Source organism: Macrotis lagotis, chromosome 1, assembly GCF_037893015.1.
Source record: "Macrotis lagotis isolate mMagLag1 chromosome 1, bilby.v1.9.chrom.fasta, whole genome shotgun sequence".
Lineage (NCBI taxonomy): Eukaryota > Metazoa > Chordata > Mammalia > Peramelemorphia > Peramelidae > Macrotis > Macrotis lagotis.
The window spans coordinates 889,040,567-889,068,404 of NC_133658.1; the positions used below are offsets into that span (position 1 = coordinate 889,040,567).

At 39.4% G+C, this 27,838-nt stretch overlaps 1 protein-coding gene across 3 annotated transcripts in view; it reads left to right on the forward strand.

Moving 5' to 3' along the window:
• NPHP4 (nephrocystin 4) overlaps positions 1-27,838 on the forward strand; it is a 169,232-nt gene that overhangs the window by 68,618 nt on the left and 72,776 nt on the right. For 2 of the 3 annotated variants that reach the window (XM_074218620.1, XM_074218621.1), the window contains 2 exons: positions 9,030-9,215; positions 12,765-12,903. In XM_074218620.1, the coding sequence (XP_074074721.1) occupies positions 9,030-9,215; positions 12,765-12,903 (325 nt within the window). Of the gene's footprint in view, positions 1-9,029; positions 9,216-10,428; positions 10,523-12,764; positions 12,904-27,838 lie in introns of those variants that run through there. The other variant, XM_074218622.1, reaches the window with a different exon arrangement.

Consider the following 27,838-nt stretch of genomic DNA (forward strand, 5'->3'; position numbering starts at 1 on the left):
TGACTAAGCTTGGTTTGTAAGCCAAATTTAATTTCTTTTAGCCTGGGTGTATTGTTGGTTCCTAAATATAGATTCAGGTGTTGACAGTTCAATTAAAAATCAATCCATCAGCATGATTTTCTTTATTTGCATAAATTGTAATCCAAATATCTTAGCTGTAGTTTCGTGGGATGAGGGATTTTAATGTAACTCCTCTTGTCTGGCCTGCGGTAGGCCAGAGGCAGGGAAATGCTCCTTCCTTGTGTTTTTTTCACTCCTTGGAGTGAAATGATTTGAGAATCTGGGGTTTGCATCCCACTTCTGCTCTCCATTACCAGAGTGACCTAAATCAAATCACATCCTTTCTTGGGGCCTCCGTTCTTTCATACATGAAATCTAGACTTGGACATCAGCTTCTCTTCTAGTTAGAAATCTGATACCCTCCAATTTAAATCACAAAGGGCCAAGGACCTTGGAGTTCAACTCACTAGTCCAACTCCAATACTGTGATTGAGCCAAGGCACAGTCGCAGCAAAATCAAGATCTCTGCAAACTAGAACAGTGTCAGAAGCCTATTAGATGGCATTGAATGGAGATCACAGGGCCCCAGAGTCGGAGGAAATTCAGGATGGATTTAGTTCAGCAGAACATTCCTCCTTTCCCCAAACAGACTTGATTTGACTCATGATTCTTTGAAGACCTTCAGTGAGAAAGAACTCATTACTTACCAGCCTTTAAGAATATTTTCTCTGTATCATCATCACCACATTTTTTGGGTAACTTTTACCAGTTTTCCAAGTTTTGTGTCTTGGAACCAGGTAGAGCAAATTGTGGGTAATTAGGAGATGATGACCTGGAATCTGGAGGACCTGAGTTCAAATATGGCCTCAGTCACTTACTAACTATGTGATCCTGGACAAGTCACTTCACCTCACTTCCCTCAGTTTGCTCATCTGTCAAAAGAGCTGGAGAAGGAAATGGCAAATCATTCCAGTATCTTTGCCTATAAAACCCCACATAGGGTAAGAAAGAGTCAGACTTGACTGAAATGACTAAACAACACAGAACAAATCTACTCCCTGCTTGAGATGAGAGACCCCATGGATACTCAAAGATGGTTATTTTATCAAAGTTTTTTATTCTCCAGATAAGACACTGCTAATCTTTCAAATGATACAAAGTAATATGACATGAATTCAAGACACTCTTTTCACCATATTGGTTGTCCTCCTTTAGACACTCTCTGGCTTTTCAATGTCCTTCCCAAAAGATGGCTCTTGAACTGAATACAATGATCCTGGTATGGCCTGGCTGAACAGAGGACGTGGATGTTGTTTCTGTTTTACTGCCATTTGAGATGGCATTACCTTTCTTGATTGATACATCTCACAGCTGACTCATATTCACTAAAATCCCCATATTTTCTCCATTAAATAATTTTCTATTAGTTTTATTGAAACCTTTTTGATTTAATATGTATTACATGTTTTTACAATCATCTTAATTTCTAAGTATAACCCATCTCCCTCTCCTATCTAACAATGCCCCTCTTGTAGCAAAAACTAGAAAATAAAGGGAAAAAAAACAATTTATCAAACCTTATTGACCATCAATTAAATCTGACAGTATGCACAATGTTCTTTACTGTAGTTACCCACTTCTGTAAAGCAGGGAGGGAGGTGCTGTTTTTCATCTTTACATCCTTTGCTAAATATATGCTGTGCCATTCCTTTTCCAGAGTCATCGCTTTAAACAAAGATTAAAAAAGAAGGGGAAAAAAACAAGTGGTTTCCTCATGTTAACCAGCTCATTAAGAGTTTCTGACAGTGCCTCCCCCCCAATAATCTTGCTTCTTGCGGTAATAGGTAGGAAGGTGCATTTTCTCAACCCTTCACAGGAGCCAAGCTTGGTTATACTTAAATAGAACACAGTTTCTTTTTTTCCCCATTTCCATTGTTGTAGTCCTCCTTCCATCTTCCTCAGAAAAGCTGTTGTCTAGCCTATCTCTCATCTATCTTACATTTTAATTCAGCAAACATTTATTAAGCATCTACTGTATGTCAATACTCTGTGAGAGAACATTAAAAGGATATAAAGAAAAAATGAAACATTAAAAGGATATAATGGAAAAAATGGCCTTTAAGAGCTATTTTCCCCACCTCCACATCTTATCTCTCTAGATTCCCTCAGGGACATGGTACAGCCCCCTTCCACAGCATTCAGATGCTCTGGCTCATAGGTATCCTTTACTACTTAAGCCATTAGCTGGGAGTGAGAGTCGACTGGTTAATCAATGGCAATTGATTTGCCACTGGTCCCTAATTGTCCCACTGAAGTGTCTGAGAGGGGAATCATTGATAATACACTAAATATCTCTTCTTAGAGCAGTTAAAGGCAAAAGTGAGGGGAAAAATGGATATTTATATAACTGACATATATAACATTCAGAAAAAATTTATATTGATTGAAAGCAGGAAAGCTAAAATAACCTATAAAATAGAAAGATTAGATATTGGATTCAGCTCATTCAAAAGTTAAAACTTAAGGATATACACAGATGGCATCAACATTTGAGTACTTTTTTTTAAAAAAAGCTCATGATAAACCTTTATTATTTAGTTAAAAGTCTTAACATAATTATTCTAACAACAGAGAATCTTATTATCTTTGCAGATATGCCTTGCTTTGAGAAATGCATTTTTAAGTGTTCCTGAATGCCAAACCCTGTTCTGGGTACTTGGGATGTAAAGGTCCAAAAGAAACAATCTTTGCCTTCAAAGAGATTACCCTCTATAGGTGAATTGCATGCCCATGGATAATCAAAGTCATTTTGGACATGGAGGGGAGTATGAGGGAATTGGAGGGTAGAGAAGGAACAGCTTGGAACATGGAGAAAGAAAGGATCCATGGTCCCATGAGCTGAGTCTTGAAGGAGGTTTGGGCTTCCTAGAGCCATGAGATGGTACTTGGGGAAATGTCTGCCTAAAAGGATGGAAGCAAAAGGGAGACTATTATTCCTGGGCATTAGTAAGCAGACATCTGAGTTTGGAGAGAGAATGACATTCTAGGTCTACAAAAGCAGACTTAGATTGTGAAGGGCTTTGATACTAAATGGAGGAGTTTGCATCTTATTCTGAATACTATAGAAAACTCCTGAAGCTTGATAAACAAAAGGATGTGATCAAACCAGTATTCTTTTGATATTACAGGTATCCAAATTTATAAAAGTGATGTGATAGATTATAAGGTAACTAATCATATTGCAAAATAATCCACTGTGGACTTGAAAAAAATCTAGTAGCTTTCTTAATGCTTAAATAGATTCTAAATACTTAGACTGGACTGAGACACCAACTTTTCAGTCATGCATTTAGATTTGTTACTGGTCCTTCAGTCAAAGAGGAGAGAGCAATGATTTCAGCAGGGTGATGTCTTGACTTACAAATAAATTGGATTTAAGTGAGGGAGAGCTGTGCAAAGTTGTGAGCCTTACCCTGTCCTCTAGAGTCATCGGAGTCCAGTGGTAAGACATATAGGTCAGAACAATGGACAGTGGCCCCAGATTTAGTTGTACCATATGGAATATAACTTAGTGTATGATTCTAGTTAAGGCCCCTCATTGTTCCAAGCAGCTTTTTAAAAAACATTCCTATGCAATTGAGAAAAGACAATTCTTATTTGGCATTTTAGAGACAGTGAAGTGGTGGCACAAAGGGAGGCATCTTAGATTTCACCAGACTGTGCCGAAGGGTCTTTGTTGTTGAATGAGTTGTTGAATTGGATTAACAGTGACAGTGACAATGATTTGGATCACAAATCTCACCAGAATAATCAGAATAGAGACTGGAAATATTGATCATTTTCTAACAAAGTTAAATAGAAAAAAGAGTATTGAGATTGATAGTATGGATCTTTATTGTATACAGCTTTAAAAAAATATATAAAATTTAACATGATCATTTCAACACTATATTCATTTGCATATTTTAATGTCTCATTGATGCTCTTTTATTCCTTTTTTTTGGTATTATGATCTCCACTCTACTCTCTTCATTAACTCTCTTCCTTCCCCTTCTCCACAAAATAAAACATTAAACAAATAGAGTCAAGTCAAACAAAGCTACCCACTGCCTGGGTCGTGTCTCTTAAATTTTCACTCTAGCCAGTCACCTCACTTGCGAAGAGGTGGGATGCAGGATTCATCTTTGGGAGCTACAACTGGTCATTTCATGGTTCTTAGGTCTCTCATGCTTATTTCCCTTTCAAATACTGAAGTCATTATATTTTGCTCTCTTGGTTCTGCTCACTGCATTCTACATCACTTCATATAAGTCCTCCCAAGTCTCTCTGGATCCACCCCTCTTGTCATTTTTTATAGTGTAGTTATATCCTTTTATATTCATCTTCTGGAAGTCTTTCAACCAAGCCCCAAATGATGAGCAATAACTCTGTTTCCAGTTTTTTTCCCCTATAACAAAAAATGTATTTTTGTGCACAAGAGTGGTTTTCCTATTTCTTTGGCATCTTTGGGGAATATGCCTGGTATCTCTGTTTCCAAAGTTAAGTGACTTTTTAGGTATTGATCTCCTGAATAACTGGATCATTTCACAGCTTCACCAGCAGTGCATTAACCCTCCCAAAGCTCTTTCAACATTTGTCATCTCCCCTTTTTCTCATCCATGCCAATTTGATAGGTGTGAGATGGACTCTGAGAGTTGGTTTTTATCTGCATTTTTCATATTATTAGTGATTTGGGCCATTCTTCTATGTGATTGTTGATAGATTTCCTTTTGAGTATTATTTGACTATTTATTGCCAAATGCCTATTGTTCTTATATATTTGAATCAATTGCTATACATCTATAGATATAGCACCTAGTAGAATAGTGTCTTTGACCCTCTTCTGCAGTAGTGATGATACTTCATGCTTCCAATCCTAGTTTCCCTTCCTTGAGACAAAAAGCACCCAGAGGAGCAGACTGCAGCCATGGAATAAAATAGAACAGTTTGGGCACCAAACCTGTGACTGTGACCCTTCTAGCCAAATACTCAAACCAGTGAAGCCCACTACTTTTTTTTTCAAGTGGTATGAACAGTTTATTTTTTCCAAAATTCATTATTTAGTTTTAACATGCTTTTCTTGTTAAATTTTGAGTTCCAAATTCTCCTCCTCCCACCTACTGAGAAAGCAAGCAAGATGATATCAATTATACATTTGAAATCATGTAAAACATATTTCTGTCTTAGTCATCCATTAATAACAAGTCTATAAAGTAGGAAGGTCAAAAAAAGGAAAATAAAAATATACTTTGATTTGTACTCCTGTATTAATCAATGTTCTCTCTAGAGGTAGATGGAGTTTTTTTCATCATGAGTCCTTTGGACTTCTCTTGAATCATTTTATTGAATACAGTAACCAAGACTTTAACAGTTAATCATCTGTGCACAATGATCTCCTGGTTCTTCTCACTTAACTTTGCATCAATTCATATGGGTCTTGCTTTATTTTTCTGAAAGCACGCTTCTCAGAATTTCATATAGCTCTATAGTAATCCATCAAATCATATGCCACAACTTGTTTAGCCTTTCCCCAGTTGTTGAGCATCCCCTCAATTTCCAATTCTTTGCCATCATGAAAAGTGCTGCTAAAAGTATTTTTGTACACAGAGATCCTTTTCATTTTTCTTTGATCTCTTTGGGTTACAGACCTAGTTATGGTATTGCTGGGTCAAAGGGTATGCACAGTTTTTAATAGCCTTTGGGCATAGTTCCAAGGTATTCTCCAGAATGGTTGGATCAGTTCACTACCCCACCAGCAGTTCAGTAGTTTACCTATTTTAGCATCTGTCATTTCAAATGGGTCATTTCAATATGTATTATCAATAGTGATTTAGAGATTTTTTTTCCTATGGATAGCTTTGGTTTCTTCTGAAAAGTACCTGTTTATATCTTTTGATCATTTATCAATTGAGAAATAACTCTCATTTTTGCAAATTGATTTAGTTCTGTGCCCAATATATGGTTGAGAAATGAGGCCTTGATCTGAGAAACTTGCTGTAAAAATTTTGGTACTACTTCGTTATTTATGGTATCTTTTAGCATAATTTAGTTTCCCTGATTATCTCTTTTATTTTTCCAACTACAGGCAAAGATAATTTTCAACAATTATTTTTTGCAAGATTTTGAATTTCACATTTTTCTCCCTCCCTGCCATCACTCCCCACTCCCCTTGAAAGCGAGCAATCTGATATAGGTTATACATGTTAAACATATTTCCATATTAGTTATGTTATGAAAAAAGAATCAGAATAAAAGGGGGAAAATTTGAGAGGAAAAGAAACATAAAGCATAAAATAAATTTAAAAAATGGAAAATAGTATGCTTTGGTTGGCATTCAGACTCCATAATTCTTTCTCTGGATGTGGACAGTATTTATTACAAGTCCTTTTGAATTGAATAGCTGAGGAGAGCTTAGTCTATTATAGTTCATCATCACACAATGTTGCTGTTAATGTGAACAATGTTCTCCTGGGTCTGTTCACTTCACTCAGTATCGGTTTATGCAATTCTTTTTTTTTTTTAAAGAATTAGTGAGGTTCTCTTTACTAGCAATTAGATAGACATAATATTCACTTTTAATACAGATGATTATTTAACTAGTGCTCAGCAATTTGTAATTCTTTCTAGACTTTTCTGATGTTTGCCAGTTCATGATTCTTACAGAACATTAGTATTCCATCATATTTATATACCACAATTTTTCAGCCATTTTCCAAGATGGGCATCTCCTCAATTTCCAACACTTTGCCACCACAAAGAGAGCTGCTATAAATATTTTTGTACATATGGGTCTTTTCTCCTTTTTTATGATCTCTCTGGAATACAGACTTAGTAGTGGTATTGCTGGATTAAAGGGTATTCACAGTTTTATTGCCTTTTTGACATAATTCCAAATTGCTCTCCAGAATAGTTGGTTTAGTTCACAACTATACCAGCAGTGCATTAGTGTCCCAATTTTCTCACATCCCCTCTAATCATTTTCCATTTTTGTCATAGTGGCCAATCTGATACCTCAGAGTTGTTTTAATTTGCATTTCTGTAATCAATAATGATTTAGAGCATTTTTTCATATGTCTATAGATAGATTTAATGTCATAATCTGAAAACTGCCTGTTCATATCCTTTGACCCTTTTTTTCAATTTGGGAATGTTGTATTCTTATATATTTGACTCTATAACTAGAATGTGTCTGAGGATGAATTTGAACTCAGGTTCTCCTGACTCTAGGCCTAGGCTTTGTGCCCTATAATGCCACTTACTGCCCACTATATTGTTGTTAATTTTATATATACAAACATAGGAACTCTTCTTCTCCATTTGAATGTAAACCCCTCAGGATTACCAATCATTTCATTTATCCTGTTTGTATCTCCATCATCTGCACTATGTTTGGAATATATAGTAGGTGCTTGTTGACTGATGGGCATGAGTCTTATCAAATGTTTCTGGATACATGAAAATTAAGTGAGTTTGAATGAAGGGGAATTAGATTAGGAAGCAAACGACTTGTTCTCCTTGTTGCTGTCACTAATTCTTTGTTACCATGAATGAGCACTTAACATTTTTAAAATTTTCTTAATGAATGCTGCATGGTGGCAAGCTTAAATATACCTAAAACCCTAGTTTATCTGTAACCTCTTTCAATTAGATTTAATCCAGATTTATTAGAAGTATGAGTTTCTTCTTTCACTTCCTATTGGGAGGATCCATCATATGGATAAAATAAGCAGGATATAAAGAAAACAAGAAGAAAGAGATCTGATCACACAGGAAGCAGCACTCATATAGGCAGTGAGCAATGAATGGTCAGGATACTGAGGTGAGGAGGGAGGGCATTGCAGGAATGGGTAATGGCTTGGGAGAATGCCTGGAGGTGGAAGATAGAAGATATTGGGATTAGGGAAGAGATGGCAAACCACTTTGGTGGAAATATAATATTCATCAAGGGGAATAATGTGAAATGAAGAAAAGCATGCAGGGCCTAGATTCAAGAGGATCTTAAGTACTTGGCCAAGAGCTTTGTATTTTATCCTAGAGGTAATGGAGTGTGGAATTCCTGAAGATTTTTGAGGAGAGTCAGACCTGCTCCTTAAGAAGGAGGCTTGGTCAGATGGGAGATAGAGTGAGAGTAGGAAGATCATTTAGGAGACTGCCATCTAGGCAAGAATTGATGACAAGATATACTAGGGTGGACACTGTATGAATGTTATGGTGATAGAGTTGGTAAGGTTTGTTTGGTACCTGATTCCCTAGAACTTGGGGGAGACACAGTGCAGAAGGAGGCGATGAGGGAGAGGGAGGAGTTAAGGATGATCTGGCTACCTGGAGGTGTGGTCCTCTTCTCAATAGACTTGCCCATGCCTTCTTCTGTTGTGTGAAGACTATTACCAGTAGTCCTGTTTCCTATCAAATCAGGCCATGGGATGGAATGGTTCTGGAGAAGGCAAGTGATATGGATGCTGTCCCTCACTATAAAACACATAATTGTGCAAGTCATGTCACCATTTACTTGGTTGGAAAGTCCTCTTCAATACCAAAGGACAAAAGCTATAATTATTATTATGATGGCCTCTCTGAGGCATCCTTACTGTATCTATTCATTGTTCTGGAGTCCTTCCAGGTCATTCCAACATCCAGAGATAGATGGATGCTAGGTGTGAGCAGACTCTCACATCTCATCAACAGTGGCTTGTGCAAGAGGTAGTTGATGCAGTGGATAGAGCACTGGCTCTGGAGTCAGGAGGACCAGAGTTCAAATTCAACCTCAAACAATTAATACTTACTTAGCGGTGAAACCTCGGGCAAGTGACTTAACCCCATTGACTTGCAACTCCCCCCCCCCAAATAACTCCAAACAAACCCAACAACAACTGGTGCAAGAAGTGATTTTTGAGAAACTCTCTAGATAATGTAAGCCTGGACAGGGAACTGGACCAACCAGGTAGTGAGATGGAGAGATCACTGAAGTCATTCTTTGCTTTCCTTGCCAGGGAACTTCTGTCACATCTTTGTCTAACATGGCCTACATGCACATGATTCGATGGGCTGTTTGGAACCCCCAGGCAGAAGGCTTTTCTAAGAAGATGGTTTCCTTACCCCTTCGAGGAGGGGCTCAGCTCAACCCTGCCCACTGTTTGGTGTACAGGATTCCTTCAACCCCCATGAGCTCCGAGGAGGTAAGGCTACTTACTTGTCTTCTCTTTCCAGTGAATTTGGCCTAACTTATGTTGTTACATCCATTGCCCTGCTAGCTTATACATAGCTTCTAAGTTGTGCTGAGCCTATTTTCGGCCATGCTTCATATGCAGAATTTTTTCCATGACAAGGATTTATATATTTTTTAAATTACAAAGTAATATTCACTTTGTAATAAATGTTTGCTGAGTAGTTGAATTAAATCCAGCCCTATACTCACTGAAGTTAATTAATTTAATGACATAATGTCTTTTGTCATTCCCATTTATATTAGTCTCTTGGGGAACTCTCAGTGTCCTCAACTCTTGAATGAATACATTCTGTAAAGGAACCGACATGTGCCAATTTAAAAAAAAATATTTCCTAAAGCATTTAATTCAAAATTGAGCCTGTGTTTGGTGTCTTTTTAGAGGCAGTCTGTGGTAAGAGAACAACCTGGTTGTGTAAAGTAAGAGTCTCTAAGCTGACAGAGATGGCCATGGTTATCTGATCATCAATGTTTGGGTGCTTAAACTTAGAGACAGAGGGGACCTCCTAAGTCATCTTAGGCTGGCCCCCTCGTTTTACATGAGGGAAGATGGGACACTTACCCCAGGTCAGAGAGGTGATTGAATTCAGCAGTCTTTCTCTTGCATTATGCTGCCTCTCAGGAATTGCCTGGCCTTTGTTTGAGGTCACACTCTGCCACTAATTAATTACCTGTGACCCTGGGCAAGTTATTTCATATTTCTAGACCTCAGTTTTAATATCTATAAATTTCTACATTTTGATAATTTGATTAATTTTTTTAATCATTAGATTAAAGAGATTCTTATAATTCTAAAATGTATCCAGGCTCTTTCTAGAATCCTAATGTGAACCTTTTACCATTGCTATTTGCCTTTTTTTAAAAAATAGGAAAGGTTTTGCTTGTTCACTGGATTCCAGAGACAATGTCATTTTTGGAGACAAAGACCATTCTTGATGGACTGAGGTTATAGCACTGGGAGACCAGCCAGTGTCATCTATCAGTCTCATCACCAAACCTTTCCTTCCTTCTGGAATCGAATTTGGCTGTATCCCCACAAGGCCTCATTTGTACTCTTTCTATAGGAGATTGCTATCAGAAATGCCCAACCTTGAAACCAAGGTTATAGAAGAGCTCCTTGAGGATGCCATCAATTGTTCTACTATATTTTAGGCCTCCCATGATGCTGTTTTTCACTTCTTACCTTTTAGATATGTCATCTATCCTGGGGAGAGGAACATTGAAGGTTCTGATACCTTAAAGAACCATCTGTGCTACCCTGTACGTTGCAGTCAGAATTTCCAAGATTCACCCTGGGAGCCCCTCTGCTGGACTAATGAGTCACTAGCTTTTCTCATGTTGCACATAACAATTTCTTAGTGATGCCTTATTCTCTTGAAGCTGATGACTCTTGGGGAAAAGGTAGCATATCAAGCACCTCCAATATGCCAGGCTCTCCTGAGCTCAGGGGATACAAAAAGAGGCAACAGTTAATTTCTGCCCTCAGGGAGGTTACAGTCTAATGGGAGAGACTATAGGCAAGCAAATCTATGCAAAGCCAGCATATGTAGTTTATATATACATATATATATATGTGTGTGTATATATATGTATGTGTATATATACATATATATGTGTATATATATATGTATATATATATATACATATATATATATATATATATATATATATATATATATATATACAGACACAGGATATATAGGAAACAGTTAAAAGAGGAAGACACTGGAATTACAATGGATTGGGGAAAGATGCCTGAAGAAGGTGGGGTTTTAGTTGCAACTTAAGAGAAGCCAGGGAGGATGTAGTCAGAGGCAAGGAGGGAGAGGATCCAGGTTTGGGAGAGTCAGAGAAAACACCCAGAGCCAAGAGTGAAGCATCTTGTTTGTAGGATAGCCAGGAGGTCCAGCAGGCCACTGGACTGAAGAGCACATGAAAGGGAGGAGTGGGCAAGCTGATAGAGGGCATTGAATATCTTCTGTCCATTTTCCTCCTTATTCATGAATTCAAATAGACCAAGAATAATTTGGGGGCAGCTAAGGAGAGCCACAGTGCATTGATTGCTGGTCCTGGACTCAGGAAGGCTCATCCTTTTTTTTTTTTTTTTTTTTTTTTCGTTTTTGCAAGGCAAATGGGGTTAACTGGCTAGGCCAAGGCCACACAGCTAGGTAATTATTAAGTGACTGAGGCCAGATTTGAACTCAGGTACTCCTGACTCCAGGGCCAGTGCTCTATCCGCTGCACCACCTAGCCACTCCTCAGGAACGCTCATCTTTCTGAGTTCAATTCTGACTTCATATACTTGCCAGCTGTGTGACCTTGGACAAGTCACTTTACTCTGCCTCAATTTCCTCTTCTGTCAAATGAGGTAGAGAAGGAAACGACAAGTGATTCCAGTATCTCTACCATGAAAACCCCAGGTGGAGTCAAGTCACAATAGTTGGGCACAATTGCAATGACTGAACAACAACAAAGACTGATTATTAAAAGATATGTCACAAGGGACAGCTCGGTGGTACAGTGAATGGGGCATTGGCCCTAGAGTCAGGAGTACCTGCATTCAAATTTGGCCTCAGACACTTAGCTGCATGACCTTGGGCAAGTCACTTAGCCCCATTCCCCTACAAAAAATAAAAAACAAAGAAAAAAACAAAAGGATATGTTATAAGGCTGGTTTTTATTGAAGAATTTATACTTAAAATTAACTTTTATATATAGAACTGCATCAACTTAGAAGATCTGAGTCTGTGCAGCAAGATACTCCAAAGAATTTGTGAATTTGACCCAATGCAGGTGGTCTATATACATATTTTTTCTACTCCATTCAATTCTGAGACTCATTTTAAGATATTATTATAAAGAAGGTTTAAGACCACCTTGAGCTAAAGGGATCTTCTCTTTGTACTTAAATGTAGTTGTTTTCTAAAGATTTTAGAAAAACACATATCTTCTCCTTCTTGGAAAAAAAAGAAATAGGTTAGATAAAAGTGTTTTTGTTGTTTTTTTCTAAAGAAAGCATCAGATGAAACCGATATGCCAGGTGGTAACAATGTGTCCATAAGCCTAATAGTAAATTCTCGATAGGGAAAAACTTTGAATCTCTTCCTTCTCAAGACTTTTGTTCCCAGGTTGATTTTGTGACCACATCATTCAGAGCGCAGTACCATAATCTGAGTCACATGATTGTAATTTAAGGTCCTCTTTCTCCAGGAGTCCCTGATTTAAGCATTCTTTCTGGGGAAAAATGGGGAGAATGGAACAAGAATTGTCTCAATATTCTGCATTGAGCAAAAGTGAGTAACAAGGGGCAGCTAGGTGGTGCAGTGGAAAGAGCACCGACCCTGGAGTCAGAAGGACCTGAGTTCAAATGTGACCCCCCCCATCTGTGTGACCTTGGGCAAGTCACTTAACCCAATTGGGAAAAAAAAGTGAGTAACATTAAAGAGGGTAGGCATGTCTTTTTTTTTTTATGAGAATTTATCTTCTGTATGTTTAATTTCAGGTAAAGCAAGTTGAATTGGGCACCATACGATTCCAGTTCTCATTCAGCTCAGAAGAACACTTTGGGACTTCTCTCGAACCATCCGTCCACATGAAAGATGAGCCACAACACTTCAAGAAACCTCCCACATCCCCTTCAAGTAAGTGTTTTCAGGGTACTAACTTTCAAGTCCACAGTGTGACTTCCATTTGTTCCTGGGAGAAAAAAGCATGTAATACTGTACAATAATCACCAACTTTCTAAGGTAACTGCTGTCAATTGATTTAATTTGAGCCCATTAGTGGGGTTTTCACTGGCTATGCTGCTTTTCAAGTTGTAAAATTGAACAGTGATAAAGTGGGGTGCAGAGGTTTCTAGACTGTGGATCAGCTTGTCAATCAGTTGGTTCCGTCAGTGTAAGAGATGCACAGTTGGAGCTCTCCACAGGATTTTCTGGCAGAAACAATCCCCTCCTTGTTCCCAGAAGTCACTTCACATGGGGCTCTTGGAAATGAAGGCTTTTGAGTATTGTGGATTCACCAAAAGTCTCTGATTGTCAGCATTGCTAAGCGTGGAAGACATGAGTCCTAAGGTTTGTTTCCTTTTTTTCAAGTACCGTACTCCCTACTTAGAAGAAGCATTATCTGAGAGCCAGAGGCCCATGATGCTGACCTGATGTGGGGCTTTTGAAAGTGGAGCCCTAAATGGCTCCAAGCCGAAGCTACCAACTGAGTTAAAATACCTTACCCTGAAGGCAGGACCTGGGGGGCTTCCAGTTGGCATGCAGTGATGGAGAAACTGCCTCATGGCATTTGTTCATTTAGTGTGTGTTTTGCTTATCACTATTTTGAACCATGTAGGTAGTGTTTCATATTCCACATTCAATCATTCATTCATTCATTCATAATTGAGAAGTAGCTTGATCTACACCATGGTGGGGGTAACAGTAGAAAGTGTGACTGAAGTTATGATAAGATCTGCCCTCAAGGATGCTGCCCATCTGTGCCACATCTGAAGTGGAATTTCTCATGAACCAATATGCTTCTCTTTACAGAAAGGATTCTCATTTCTGAGGGCTAGGTTAGCATGTGTGTTGAACTTTTAACTTTTGGTATCCAGTATCTAGCTGGGGGAAGGTGTTGTTGGAGAAGCCTAGATCCCAGGATCCCAGACAGAAGGACAATGAATGGTTAGAAGTGGGGGAGACAAAATAGGAGGGCTCTAGGTAGATTTAACCTTTCAGTCTCCGCATTACAGTGTCTGAAGTGGGAGCCTAGGGAAGATGAGTAGGATGGATTCTTTGGTAGTTATTTACTCTAGTCATCATAAGGATAGAAAATAGGTTCTCTGAGATTGATTATGTGACATGATACACACAAGTTTTATTTATTCATTTTTCAATATATGATAAAAATAATTTAATCTTTGTAGATGGGACTTCAGGAAGGACTTCCTTGCAATTATTTCTAGGCTTCAAGTTTTTTACTCTACCCCTTCCCCAATCAAGCATTTTCTTATTTATTTATTTTTTTGTGAGCAGTATTTTATTTTTCCAATTACATGTGGAGATAGGTTTCAATATTCACTTTTAATAACATTTTGAGTTCCAAATTTTTTATCCCTTCTTCCCATTCCCACTCCCCAAGATGGCAAGCCATCTGATTTAAGTTATATGTCTGCAATCATCTAAATATTTCCACATGAGTCATGTTGTGAAAAAATGAAGACAGTAAAAGAGAAAAGCCATGAAATAAAAAAGTGAAAATAGTAGCTGCAAGTCTTTTGTAAAAGCATTGTTCATTTTAGCTTGTGAAACTTTTTATTTGAGGACAGATATCTCAGTAACCTTGGTCTTAGAGTCAATAAAATGGCTTATTTCTTTTACTAGAAACCTGGGATGCCGGTGCTTATCTCTGTGCTCACTCAAGTTTTATTAAAAGAACTAACCATATTCATTAGGAGAAAAGAATAATTAATTATATTACCACAAGCCACATTATAAAGTAGAATCCTTCTTCTTTGAAGGTTAGTCCATTCTGCTGGTTTAAATACATTTTCTTCTTTTTTATGAAGGTTCTCATCATAATTGTTCTTCCTATAATACAGCATCATTATTCAATATGTTAGTTTATTATAGTGCCTTATTAATGTGGCAACCATCCTGAAGTGCATAGTAATCTTTGTACTTGAGATATAGCCAGAACATTCATCTTCTCAAGTGGATTCTGCTAGGATACACCTTGCAGAAGTGGCTAGCGGGCACCTAGCTTCTGTAAGGCATATACTGGAAAGATGAATGGATGATGGAGAAAAGAAGGAAGGCAGAGCGGTTAGGATTATATGAAGGGCAAGAAAGGAGGGAGGGATGAAGGAAAAAGAGAAAAGAAGGAATGAGAAATGAAAGGAGAGAAGAAGCTTGAAAGGAAGAAACAAAGGAAGAAGGAAGGGAGAGGGAGGGATCGGGTTAGGAATGTACTGATCACAAAGTTCTGAGGAAATCTACAAAAGGAGGAAGAAAAAAAAGGATGGAAGGGAAAGAATGAGGGAGGAAAGAAAGCAAGGATGAATTTTTTAAAGGCCAATCCTGTGGCTTTGTTAACTGCTTTACAAATATTATTTATTTTTATCTTCACAACAGCCCTAGGAGGTTATTATTATTATTATTATTGTCCCTGTCCCACAGTTGCAGAATTGGAGTCAGATAATTGCTAAGTCAGCTAAGTGTCTGGAGACAGATGCGAGCTCAAGGTTCTCTCTACTATTCCACTTCAGTGTCCATTTGGTTATTGATAGAGGGTTGGAAAAGTTCTCCAGGTTCTTCTGTGTGGCCTGACAATGCCATTTCCCAAGCTCTTGCTCTCTAAGCCCAGTAACCTCTCCTTTGCTGTCCAAAAGCTAGGGCTGGCCCTCTGGCTCAGCAGTGGCAAACTCTGGCAGCAATTATTTTAACAAAATAAATATAACTATTAACTCCAATATGGATAGTATTAATTAATGGTTTCTAAGTCAGTAGACAGCTGACAGAATCCCTTTCAGTTTGAATTTGACACTACTATCTAACTCAACAGCTCAATTTTTCAGATTAGAAAACTTAGGCCCAGAGAGGGGTTGTGTTATGCCCAGGGTCCCTCAGGTAGTAAGTGACTGAGCCAGAATTTGACTTTTTGACAAGGATTAGGGTCCTATGACTCAAACTTGGCCTTCTTGGCATTATACCACCTTGTCCCCTCCCATAGATTCAGAGTAGAATGAATTCCCTCACTTACCATCCTCAACTAAAATGGAAACTACATCAATTCAGAGTGTCAAGTTGAGAACTCCAGTTGGATGAAAAGATAGAAAATAATTGGAGCATTGCTCTCATTTTTAGCAGATGTTGTTTGCCTGGCTAGCGGCATGCCTTGATTTTATGACATAAGTCATTAAACATGGGAGGGGAGGACCCAAGACTTTCACTTAGACTGGATTTTGGCATCACTTGCTTTTCATACTTTGATCCGTCCATCAACCAATTCTAAATGCTTACTGAATAGACATGAATCCGCATATCAAAAAGTTGGCTGTCTCATTGATGAGACAGAACACAGGCTCATGAAACTATCCTTTACGGGACAAGGCAGGACAGGCTTTGTTTACTAAACTCATGTCCAATCAATGAGGGTTCTGGCCCCTGGATCAGTGGTGTTTCCCCTTTAGTGTCCCTGACGGGGTCAGAAGAGACGGGCTCCTATCCAGCCTCTGATACTTACCAGCTTTTAACCCTTCCCAGCCTCTCTGGATCTCATTTTTTCCATCTGTAAAATGGGTTAATAGCATCTGTAGTATTCACTCCTTAAATCTATTATGATCTTAAATAGAGATAATTTATGTAAAGTGTTACAAAGTGTCAGTCTGTGAATCTCAATCAGCTATTCATCATGTAGAAAACCAGTGGCCTGCTGAGATGAAAGCTTGCAATTACTTTGCAAAAGAAATAAAAAGACCCCCTACCCTACCTCCCTAGGGGAACTGCATCAGCCAGTTTAGAAATCTGGTTTCTGGTTCTTTTCAGTGGGATTGGTGGGCAGATCCTTCCTTTTTGTTGGTGACCTTGCCCCCCGGAGCTGGTCACTGCCATTCTCCTTTGTGGCACTGTGGCCGACACTCAAAGCCTCCAGTTGGGATGGCCAGATGGGCAGAAAACTTAGTGAGGGAGGCCTTTGGGAGGATTATTCTCTCTAAAGTCCCAGTCCTGGCTATGAGTCTTACTATCTTGGTGACCTTAAAAATGTCATTTCATTTCTCCCTGCCTCAGTTTCCTTATCTCTCCAGATGGCCCTTGAGGTCTCTTTAGGCTCGAAAGCTTTAATTCCATATGGCATAGACACCAGCATAGATACCATTCTCCAGTTGACGGAGACCCAGAACCTTCTTCTTCGGCTTCTTGGCTCTCCGGAAGCAGTTCTTCTTTCTTTTTTTAGAGGGCTGATACACACTTTTGATTCTCAAGCCAAAGAAGAGTTCTCACTTTCCTGCTTGGGGGGGTGGGGTCACACATCCTCTGGGTACTTTCAGGAGCAGACGTTGAACTTTTGTGCAAATATGCCGCAGCAGCTTAATCTGTTTTTCAGAGGCTGCTTGGGGACTCCGAGATCTGCATGGATAGAATCTGATTTCATTAGGTTTATTTAATTTGGATTTATCGCAGCATTCCTGTCATGCTAATGTGATCATCTTCAGCTTAGGTGCCACACATTTTAAGGAATCGTCTCTTAAGACTTAATATGAGCGACTTTAAATATATACTGGTGTTTAACTTATGATGGAAACTTTTCTTCCTTCCGTATTTTGCCAACTTATATGGTTCCTATGGAAATCTTAATGATATTGTGACTGTCACCTTAAGTGAAGTGCTTTGGCTTCCAGGGATGACTAATGTTCCCTATTCTTCCTCTCGGATCCCGTTAGAGACTGAAGGAACCTCTTCCAGCCCGAGACCAAGCAAGCCTCTTGCCACCAGAGGGCACTCCATCCTTGGGTTTCTTATAATTTTTGATTCTTTGGCATGTTCTGGTGGCATCAGGATTTTGCTTAATCGGTTTTAAAACTGAAATCTAGATGGGAGGTAATTGAAAATATTTAATAATTACATTTTCTAAGATGTATTGAGGTAACTTGTTGACATAATTACAGCATTGTGTTACAAATGCTTCCTGGAACTTACCTCCCTAAGAGCCATTCCACTGGCATGAATCAGTAAGATTCCATGAATTTCAAAGCTTTTAAAGGACAAGGCAAGGTATTTGAGTCGCTCATTGTGGCCCTTCCGGACATGGGTACAAGAGACACTGCTAGTTCACAGTTTATAAAAGACTTCGAGATTTCCTTGTTTCTCGCTTCAACTGCCAGGGAGATTAGACAGTCCTGAGTAAAGACCTGTGAGTGAAAATCTTGAAGTCCCAATGGGTTCAGTAGAGCAAGTCTACTTAACAAAGATTTATCAAAGACTTAAACTGTGAAAGACTTTGGGGGTATTGGTATTGTTCATTCATTTCCAGTTGTATCTGATTTTCTGTGACCTGCCCCTCCCCCATTTGAAGTTTTCTTGGCAAAGACATTGGAATGGTTTAGCATTTCCTTCTTCATTTTACAAATGATGAAAATGAGGCAAAATGAAGTGACTTGTCCAGGGTCACACAGCTAGGAAGTGTCTGAGGTGAATTTGTACTCAAGAAGATGAGTCTTCCTGACTCCAAGCCTGGTGTTCTGTGTACTGTGGTCACTAACTGCCCTCTTGGGATATGGAGATGGACAAAAAAGAGTTATTGTCTTCAAGGAACTCAGAATCTACTGCTTATTTCCTATGGAGCTTAAAACAAGTAAGTTACTTTTCTAGGTCTTGATCTTATCTTCTTTCAAAGAAAGCTGTATCAGGAAAGAATTGAAGAGAATAATGTGAATTTCTGCCCTTAGAATGGGGGTTGAAATAATGGGATGATGAGTAAATAAGAGTGGATTTATCTTTTTTTTAAAAGTAGGATTTGTAGCAGGGCATAAAGTAAGTGTGCCTACAGAAAGCAAAAAACAAATTTAGGTTTGATGCACAGGATCATTTAATTTAGCTCATCATGGTCCATTGGTGCCCATGTAAATATGATGGAGACAAAGGAGAACTCCAAGCAGAAGGAAAAGGATATTCTCTCTACTGGGAGAAAAAGATGAGGCTTTCTCCATCAGTCAAATAACAGGGTGTTTTGAAGCACCTACTGTATGCCAACTCCATGTTAGAACTGGAATAGAAATACATAAAACCAGTTTCTAAGAGGAGGAGAGGAGTGAGGGTATGCTAGGCATGGGAGGGCAGGTAACCCCTGCAAAATTGGCCCTTTGGGGCTAGATGACTGTGATTCTCTGAGATCTTAGCACCTGAACTGTCCCTCAAACTAATAATGATGATGATGATAATAAAATTCATAATCTTTAAATTCTGGCAAGTAAATCAGTCAATCCCTAAGCATTTATTAAGCACCTACTGTACTCCAGACTCAGTATGAAGGTAGTCACTCTCCTCTGGAGCATGTCCAGGAATCAGAAGACACAAGACCAATGCAGAGATGACAATGAGGGTGGCTGAGTCCTGAAGAAGCCAGTGATTGGGGGAGCTGGAGGGGTGCATAGAGCATCAGACCTGGGGGATGTTGGTTTGCTTTGACAGCTGCATCATAACCAGACACCAGTTGCCCTCCTCACATGTTCCTGGAAGGCACCAGTCCTCTGTCCATGAGACTTCTGAACATGGGACTGGCATGAGAATCCTTAAGAAGTGGTGTTGGTTCACAGAACCCCAAATTCTTTATCTTTATGGGCCCCAGGCCTGGGGTGAATCACTAAAGACTGAGCCTGGACCATTACTTTATAGGTCTTCCTTTATCCATACTTGCTTTCCATCACAGTACTTCCATAATGACATTCTGCTCCTCCTTTCCCTTCATTCTCAGGGACCCCTATTTTTACCTGTTTTGTAACACTGGCCAACTTCATCCTCTTTCTAAGACCAAAACCTGATCTTTCCCCGTCTCTCTGTCTTAGCTGCTGAAGGTTGCTAAGCAACTGCCTCCTCATGCCGGCCTTTCTAGCTCTTCATTCAGTACTTTTTCGGTTTAATAACTGATCTTTTAGTTAAGTACTGACAGGTTTGTTTCACTGGGCAGTCAGTTCAGCAAATGGTGCACTTTTCTCTATTAATAACTCTCATTAGACTCTCTGCATGCATGCTGATTATCCTTTCTTAAATCACCCCCACCAAAATGCACAGTTAAATAAAATTACTCGCATTTAGTAAAAACGATTCTTGGGAAAACATGCACCGTGAGGCTGCTGCCCACATAGGCCCTATTGGGGTGATGGGCAGGAAGGAGTCTGGGCAACCATCTTTCCAGCACCATTTGCAAACCTTCATTAGTATTCCCAACACTAAGACCAGGAAAGACCATAATCCCACCAATATGTTTCCTGATATTTCCAAGGGCTTCACTAGTTTGGAAGAATGTATTTGAAGGTGATCCTTGCAGAAGCTTTTGTGGAGTTCAGGAATTATGCATAACAATATTTTGAGTATGCCTGGGTTTTTTTTTAAAGTATCTTTATTTTTAATCAGAAACTCAGATTATTTTAACTGCCCCTTTTGGACACATGCTAAATTTTTTCCTCATCCCATTTTTTTCTTATGTGAGCCTTTTTCTTCTTGAAGCTGTGATTCTTTTTTTTAAAATATCTTTATGCTTTTCATCCTGGTTTTAGTTACTTTCTTTAAGTGTTAACCTATTTGTGTTCTCAATGGTTTATAACTTAGGATTCAAAATATATAAGAAATAATAGAATCTTTTGATCTGTGGTCTTTTGAAGATGGCATTCATTGCTATTGAATCAGATTTTTAGAGCTGGAAGAAACTATCTAGTCTTAATTCCCTGGTTTCACAGTTCTAGGAGTGTGAGGTGATCTGCCCAACTGGGGTAATGCTACTAGTTAGTAGTAAAACTAGAATTACTGCCCAAGTCTTTCAACTTTTGGTATTGTTCTACTAAACTGTGGTGCCCCTTATGGTCATGTAGACCCCATGTCCAAACTCGAATCCTTCTGATCATCTTGAGAGATAGGGAAAGCCCAATGGTTAGAATGCTACACTTGGAGTCAGGAAGTCTTGGATTTGAATTTTACCACAGGCCATGGGCAAATCACTTAATTTCTCCATGTCGTGGTTTCCTCCCCTTGTAAAATAAAGATGGTAACATCAATCTCACAGGATTGGTGTTATCAAGTGACATAATGTTTTTGTAAAGTGCTTTGCAAATCTTAAAATGTTCTATAAATGAATAAATGATTGAATGGAAAAATCCCATTTATCAAGTGATATTTAAAGTGCTGGGGAGACAAGTAGAAATGAGACAGTCTCTGCTTTCTTTCTAATTATATAGATATCAGGGAAGATGCTTGTCATCATCTCAGTAGAGGAACATTGAAGTCTATGAGTCCATGAGCCAGAAGCAGGAGAGAGGGAAATTGGGCAGAGAACTGAGGAGAAGCAAAAGCCACTTTCTTGGGGGACTATGGAGAATATGGGCAGTATTTCCTTCAGAGAACTCACATGGTTGGCTCCTGAGGAATATGTCATCATGATTTTAAGAATCCAGATACTTGCTGGAAGTCTAAATTCCATTAGTAGTAGAGAAATTATGATTTTGTTTGCTAACTGTTAAGCCTCTCAGAAAGCAGAAGAAATGATTGTTCATTTGCTTGTATTTGTTCTTACTTTTCATGACCCCCTTTTACAGTTTTCCTGGTAAAAATGCTGGAGTGGTTTTCCTCCTCCAGCTCATTTTATAGATGAATAATCTAAGATAAGAAGAGTTAAGTGGCTTGCTCAGAGTCTCATAGCTAGTAAGTGTCTGAGATTTGAATTCAGGAGGCCTGGCTCTCTATCCACTGCAGTCCCAAGCCACTGACGGGGAAGCTACTGCTCCAATCTGGCAAAATTGGTTAGTGAAATGAAAAGGGCAGGAAATAAGAGGGAAAAGTTACCCTATCGTTTTTGAGTTCATAATGACTAAGATGGGGATTCTGGAGAGTCATATTTGTGGACAATAAATTAGGAAACTATATTGCCAAAAGTTTAGATAAATTACATACATAATCTTATTGCCTGAGATTCTAAAGTGGAAGGCAACTTCTGAGCCATGATGGGCTTTGTTGGAGGAGAATGGAAGAGCTCTCAAACCTATGAATCTGACAGTCATTTTGTATAGTTTCTTTGAAGTAAGGTGGGGGAGAAGCATCTGGATGTAGTTTTTTTGCTGAGCTCAGACACATGTAATGGATCATCTCACCCAAATATCTCAGGATGCACTTGAGAAAACTGAGGCCCACAGAGATGAAGTCATCTTGTCCAGATCACACAACTATTAAGTGAAAGGCAGGATTTAAACCCAGGGACATAGAACAAGAAGGTAGAGATGGACTGCCCTCTGTATTATTTGAGTTGTTCTGGAAGTCACCTTCCATCTACCTTGTATGTCTCTTTTCCATTAAAACCTAAGCTTCCTGAGGGCAAGGATTCTTTCCACCTTTCTTTGTTTTCTCTTTGTTCAGTGCCTGGCACAGATGAAGTGATGGTTGATTAGGATGAATAAGAAGACTTAAAGACTTGTGTTAAGATCACTGAAACTTGAATCAGAAGAGACTTGTCTGTAAATTCCATTCATCATCTTTATGTACTGCGTGACCTAGAGTAAGCCCCTGAGGCTCTGAGTCTTCATTTTCTGATTTGTTTATAATATGATGTTCCTCAGAGGATCATGGTGGGAAGAAAAGAAATGATGTATGTTGAGCCTTTGTAAGTCTTAATGCAGATCTAGATGCCAGCTATTGGGGAGATCATGGATCCATCAGTGTTTCTATGACAGATGGATACAAGGCAGAGAAAGAAGGACAAATTCAAAAGAATTACTTGGACTTGAAGAAGTAGGGTCAGAAAGGCCAAAGCCACAAATGCTTTGAATTTGGGGGAGGATGTTGAGAACAGTTTGTTAAAAGCTATGTTTGGAAGTAAAAAGAGTAAAGACAAACCCACAGCATGAGGGTTCTACTTAGTTGATGAATCATAGGATTTTAGAGCTGGAAGGGCTCTTCAAGGCCATTTAGTTCAACCTCCTTATTTTATAGATGAGGAAAAGACAAGAGAACTTGGCTCAAACAGGAAAGTCGGTGGCAAGCGAGAATCTGATGCAAGTTTCCTGTATTATAATCTAGGGATCTCCATCATTCTTCTGGCAAAGACAGATCAAAAGGGGGCTATAACATTTTTCTTCATGAGAGACAGTGTTCCCATTAGGGCCAGGCATGTGCTGGTTCTGGGCTAGGCAAGAGATCCACTTGCCAGGGATGAGGCATTCAAAAGTAGACCCTGAAGGTGAGTTCCTGTGGCAGGTTACTTCCTCCATTAATTCCCTGCCAGGTATCAGTGCTGGCAGACTCAGGTTAACAAATGACCTAAAGCTAACCTTGCTTCATACTGTCACCTCTTTAAATGAACTCTGGCACCTGAGAGATAGCTGAGCCAGCCATATCAGTCTTAAAGTGGTGATAAGAAGCCTCTAAGGCATCTGAATGAAATGTTAGTCATTGTGGAATGCAAAAATTAGATTGAATGGAAATTGTCTAGTGTTGCCTATCAGAAAACCTGTTGACATCAAAGACAGTAGAAGGTCATAGGACCAGTGATGCACTAGAAACCAGAAGGTCCAGCTTAGAGTTCCAGCTTGACGACACACAGAGTCATTGTGGGCAGTCACACAATCTCTCTGGGCCTCAGTTTCCCCTCAGTAGAACAGGATGGATCAAGCTTGCATTGCCTACTTATTTCATACGACTGTTGGTGGTGGTGGGGGCGGGGAAGAGGAGTGCTGCCATGTAGAGTCATGGAAAGAAGCCAGATGTTGGAGTCCAGAGGATTAAATTTGAATTGTTACTGTGGCACTTACCTACTGGGTAGCATTGGGCAGCCAGGTGGAGAAGTGGAGAGAGCACTGGGCCTGGAGTGTGTGACCCTAGGCAAGTCACTTCACCCTGTTTACCTCAATTTCCTCATCTGTAAAGTGAGCTGGAGAAGGATCTTTGCTAAGAAAAATCCCAAATGCAGTCACAGCGAGCCAGACACAACTGAAGCACCTGAACAACAATGACAAAACATTGGGCAATTCAAACTGGCTGCCCTGCTTTTCCTACACAAGATCCTCCTTCTCTAGACTCCAAGCATAACTCTAGCATAAACTAGAACTCTCTCACTCCTCATCTCTACTTCCTTGTCTTCCCTGAATTCCTTCAGTGTCCAGCTAAAATCTCACCTTCAGATTCCCCCTTCCTGTTGTGATGATCTCTACTTAATCGTGTGCAAATCTCGTTGCTCCAGAGCCATTGGCATTTTGTCTCACCCTCTAGATTGTGAGCTCTTTGAGTCCAGATATAGTTTTGTTTTTCCCTTTCTTTGTATCTACAGTATGGTGCCTGGGATATAGCAGGTGGTTACTAGCTGACTGACTATCTGATAACATCTAATCTTAGGGCATTTTTTTAATGTGTGAGTCATCACTGGTGGGTGAAGCAAGTAAGTGGGTGAGAGAAATCCTTCATTTTGAGACAGTTCTTGCATATTGTAGTACCCATGTTTGTCTCTCCTAAACATCTCTTGCAAGGGCCTCTGCTTCGCTAGCCTTTGAGTCTTCCCCAGGGCTTCTTGTGACTCTTTGTATACAAGAGATCCTTCATAAATCCTTGTTCTAGTCATTTGAACATTATAAGGGCAACTATTAGAAACCATTGGGTACTGAGGATATACTTGCTTGAATTGAATTACTCTGAGTTGCACCAAGATTGCAGGAGATTTATAGGGAAGGAAATTTCATCTCAATTTCAAGAAGGACTAACAACCATAACACCATTACTAAATATTTTCATTTAACTTCTTTAGATTTCTGTTTCAAAATGGAAAGTTGCTCCTATTAAATCTTGGGAGACAAAGCCTTAAAAACTTAATCCTTACCTTTCTTAGCAGAAATCCACTTGACCACTTTTGATTCTTTCAAATATTCTATTGATATCAGGATTTTGCTTAATGATTGTTTGGAAATTGAAGTCCATCATTGCTTTATGAGATGGTGAGTTCTTGGTTAATAGGAGTACTGACCCTGTCTCCAATCAATCTCTACGTGGACATCTGTCAGGGATGCTTCCGAGGGTCTAGGGATTCACTTGGAATGGAGTTTGGGACTGGAGGGTCTTTCAGGTACCCACCAATCCTAAGATTCTGTGATTTTATACATTCTGAATTGCCCTGTTGATTCAGCCCATGACTTGGGGAGGTGAGGACCTCAGGTGAACTAATGTCCTTTAGACCACTCGTGTTGGTGAAGCACTTCCTCTTTGGGGGTACACCAGCACATATGTGTCAGTGATGATTTCCTTTCTGCTGTTCAAATGGGACATTTAGCTCTAGATCCCTTAAGAGTTCCATTTGAGGTTTTTCTTGAATCTCTTTAACATGTGTAAGTCTGATTTCCCCAAACTATATTCTTAGCCTTAGTGCACATCATTCCCACTCAACATTTCGACTAAACTGGACTCCTATTTGGTCCTTGAACTCTGCTTTAGACCTCCCACCGATATCTCCTCCATCCCTGGATTTTCCTTCCTCATCTCCCCTTTCAGGTTCATCTCAGATCCCACTTCCTCTGCAAAGACTTCTCATATTCTCACCAGTTGTTAATGCAAATTGTATTGTTCTTATCTGTGGACATTGTGCATAACCTCAGGAGACTGAATTGATTAGGTCTAAGGATTATTCCAGGTTGTCTTATTTTTTCCCCTGCCTTACACTGTGCCTGGTTCATAGTGGGGACTTTATAAATATTTGTGGTTTTATTGAATAGACTACTGGGCCTAGAATTCAAATATGGCTCTGAAAAAAATGCAGCAGCTACTATGAAAGGCCCTCTCTCTTCCACAATTCGCCTAATTGCTGTCTTTTCCCCATTTCTAAGCAGGTTCTAAGAGAGCTCTAACCACTGAGATTCTCAGACTCCTCCGAGGGGCTCCTTTACAATTGAGTCTGAGGCTTAGGGGAGACTGGCAGAGCTTCTCCTTGTGCTGGTCCTATCCCTGCCTTGCTCTCTGAAGCCAGAATTTCAATAAAGCAAAAGATCAAAGGAGTTTTGATAAGCTGGATTGAAGGGAAGGTTGAATGGAAAATTCTCATCACTTTATTGACAGGGGCTTTCAGTGAGTAGAGGCTGATTGGAGCATAATAGAGTGTCAGGGAAAATTAATCTCCAGATGGATGAAGGAATGTGCTGTAGTTGAAAATCCCATTCTTCCTTTGTCTCAAGCAATCTGGGTAGACTTTTTCCAGATTGAAGTTAGTTTTTATGTTTTGGGAAATCTGTAGTTGACTCCAGTTCCTTACCATTGTTTTCCTTAATAGACAGCTGCCCGATACTGTAGAACGCTGTTTGTGTGTTCTACAGTGTTTTCACACGGGCCCCCACATTTCTAAGAGCAGCAGTTGCCTTCTTGTACAACATAGCAAAGGGAGGACCTGCAAATGGTCCTCTTCCTGCATCTCTGCTTCCTTCTTTTTTAAAAGATGATGTCAGGTCTGGGGTCTGGAAAAGAAAGCTGACCTCAGTCAGAAACCTCCTGGGGGTCCGTAGCCTGTCTCTGATCCAAACTGACTATGTGACCTTAGCCAAGTCCTTGGCTCCCTCATCACCTAAGAAATCATGGCCCAGTAGATATATTGTCTGTTGTTTCTTAGATTATCCCCTTCTTGAGAGTAGGGATCACCTTGCTTTTCTGGTGGCATAATCAGCCACACTAATAATGTTTGCCCTTTATTATCGAAGAAGACCATGACATCAGAGAAGTGATTTGGATTGGACTTGAGTGAGGGGATACTGTGTTAAGTCACCAGACCCACTTTCTCCTCCAGAGTCATCTGGGTCCAGTGACCAGATATGAATCAAGATCACTGGAGATGCCCTGGATGTGGGGCAGTCAGGGTTAAGTGACTTGCCCAAGGTCCCAGCTGCTAAGTGGCAAATGTCTGAGGCTGGATCAAACTCAGGTCCTCCTGACTCCAAGACCAGTACTTGGGAACCAGTACTTACTCATTGTCCTATTGATATCCTTGGTTTTGATAGCAGTCACTGTAACATAACCATTCCTATAATGAAGAGGACCAACAGCTTAGCTGTCCAAAAGAGTTTTCTTTTTATAACAGTGGAATGAAGGAAACTTTCATGGCAAAGAGCATAGTTGCTCCCTGGGATCTTGTCCTCAAAGTTTGGGGATAGATCCCAAGAACCTTTTAAGTTCTCTTTGAAAAGAACCCATTGAAGTTGTCATCTATGGATTTATTCTCATAATCTTGAATAAATATGAAATCTATAAATCCAAGCAATGTACTTTTATCTACCAAAGGAAGCATACATTCTCTCATTCTCTTCATGTGTTTTTTTTTTAGTCTTGAGGCACCATTGAAAGATTTTTTTAAAAAAAATCCATTTGGAAGATGTATGAGGTATGGATATGGAGTGTTGCATTTTTTTCACTTAAAAACAAAACAAAAATGGACCAGAACTTATATGTTTAAATGAGTGTTGTCCTTCACAGCAGTCACCTTGAAAATCTTTACACTTATTATAATGATATTTTCATTGCTCAGGACATTTTTAGAATTTCTTTTTTGAAATTGCCTTTAGAGACAACTTTTCATACTCTTAGATGTCACCTTTAACCCTCATCTGAAGCATGAATTCCCTTGACCACATTCTGCTAAGTAGTCAATGAGCCACAGCCTATATAAGAAAGTAAATATTACTTTATGGTCACGCTTTGTTTTTTGACCCAAACCCTTATTATTCTGCTTGATCACCTGCCATATTTATCAATTTTGTGCCTTACACTTAGGGGATGCCTACCGTTTGCTTTGCTGAATTAAGCCACATTAGATTTTGCATCTAAATGACAGTTGGCCATTCCCCAGATTCTTCTCCCTCCCTACTTT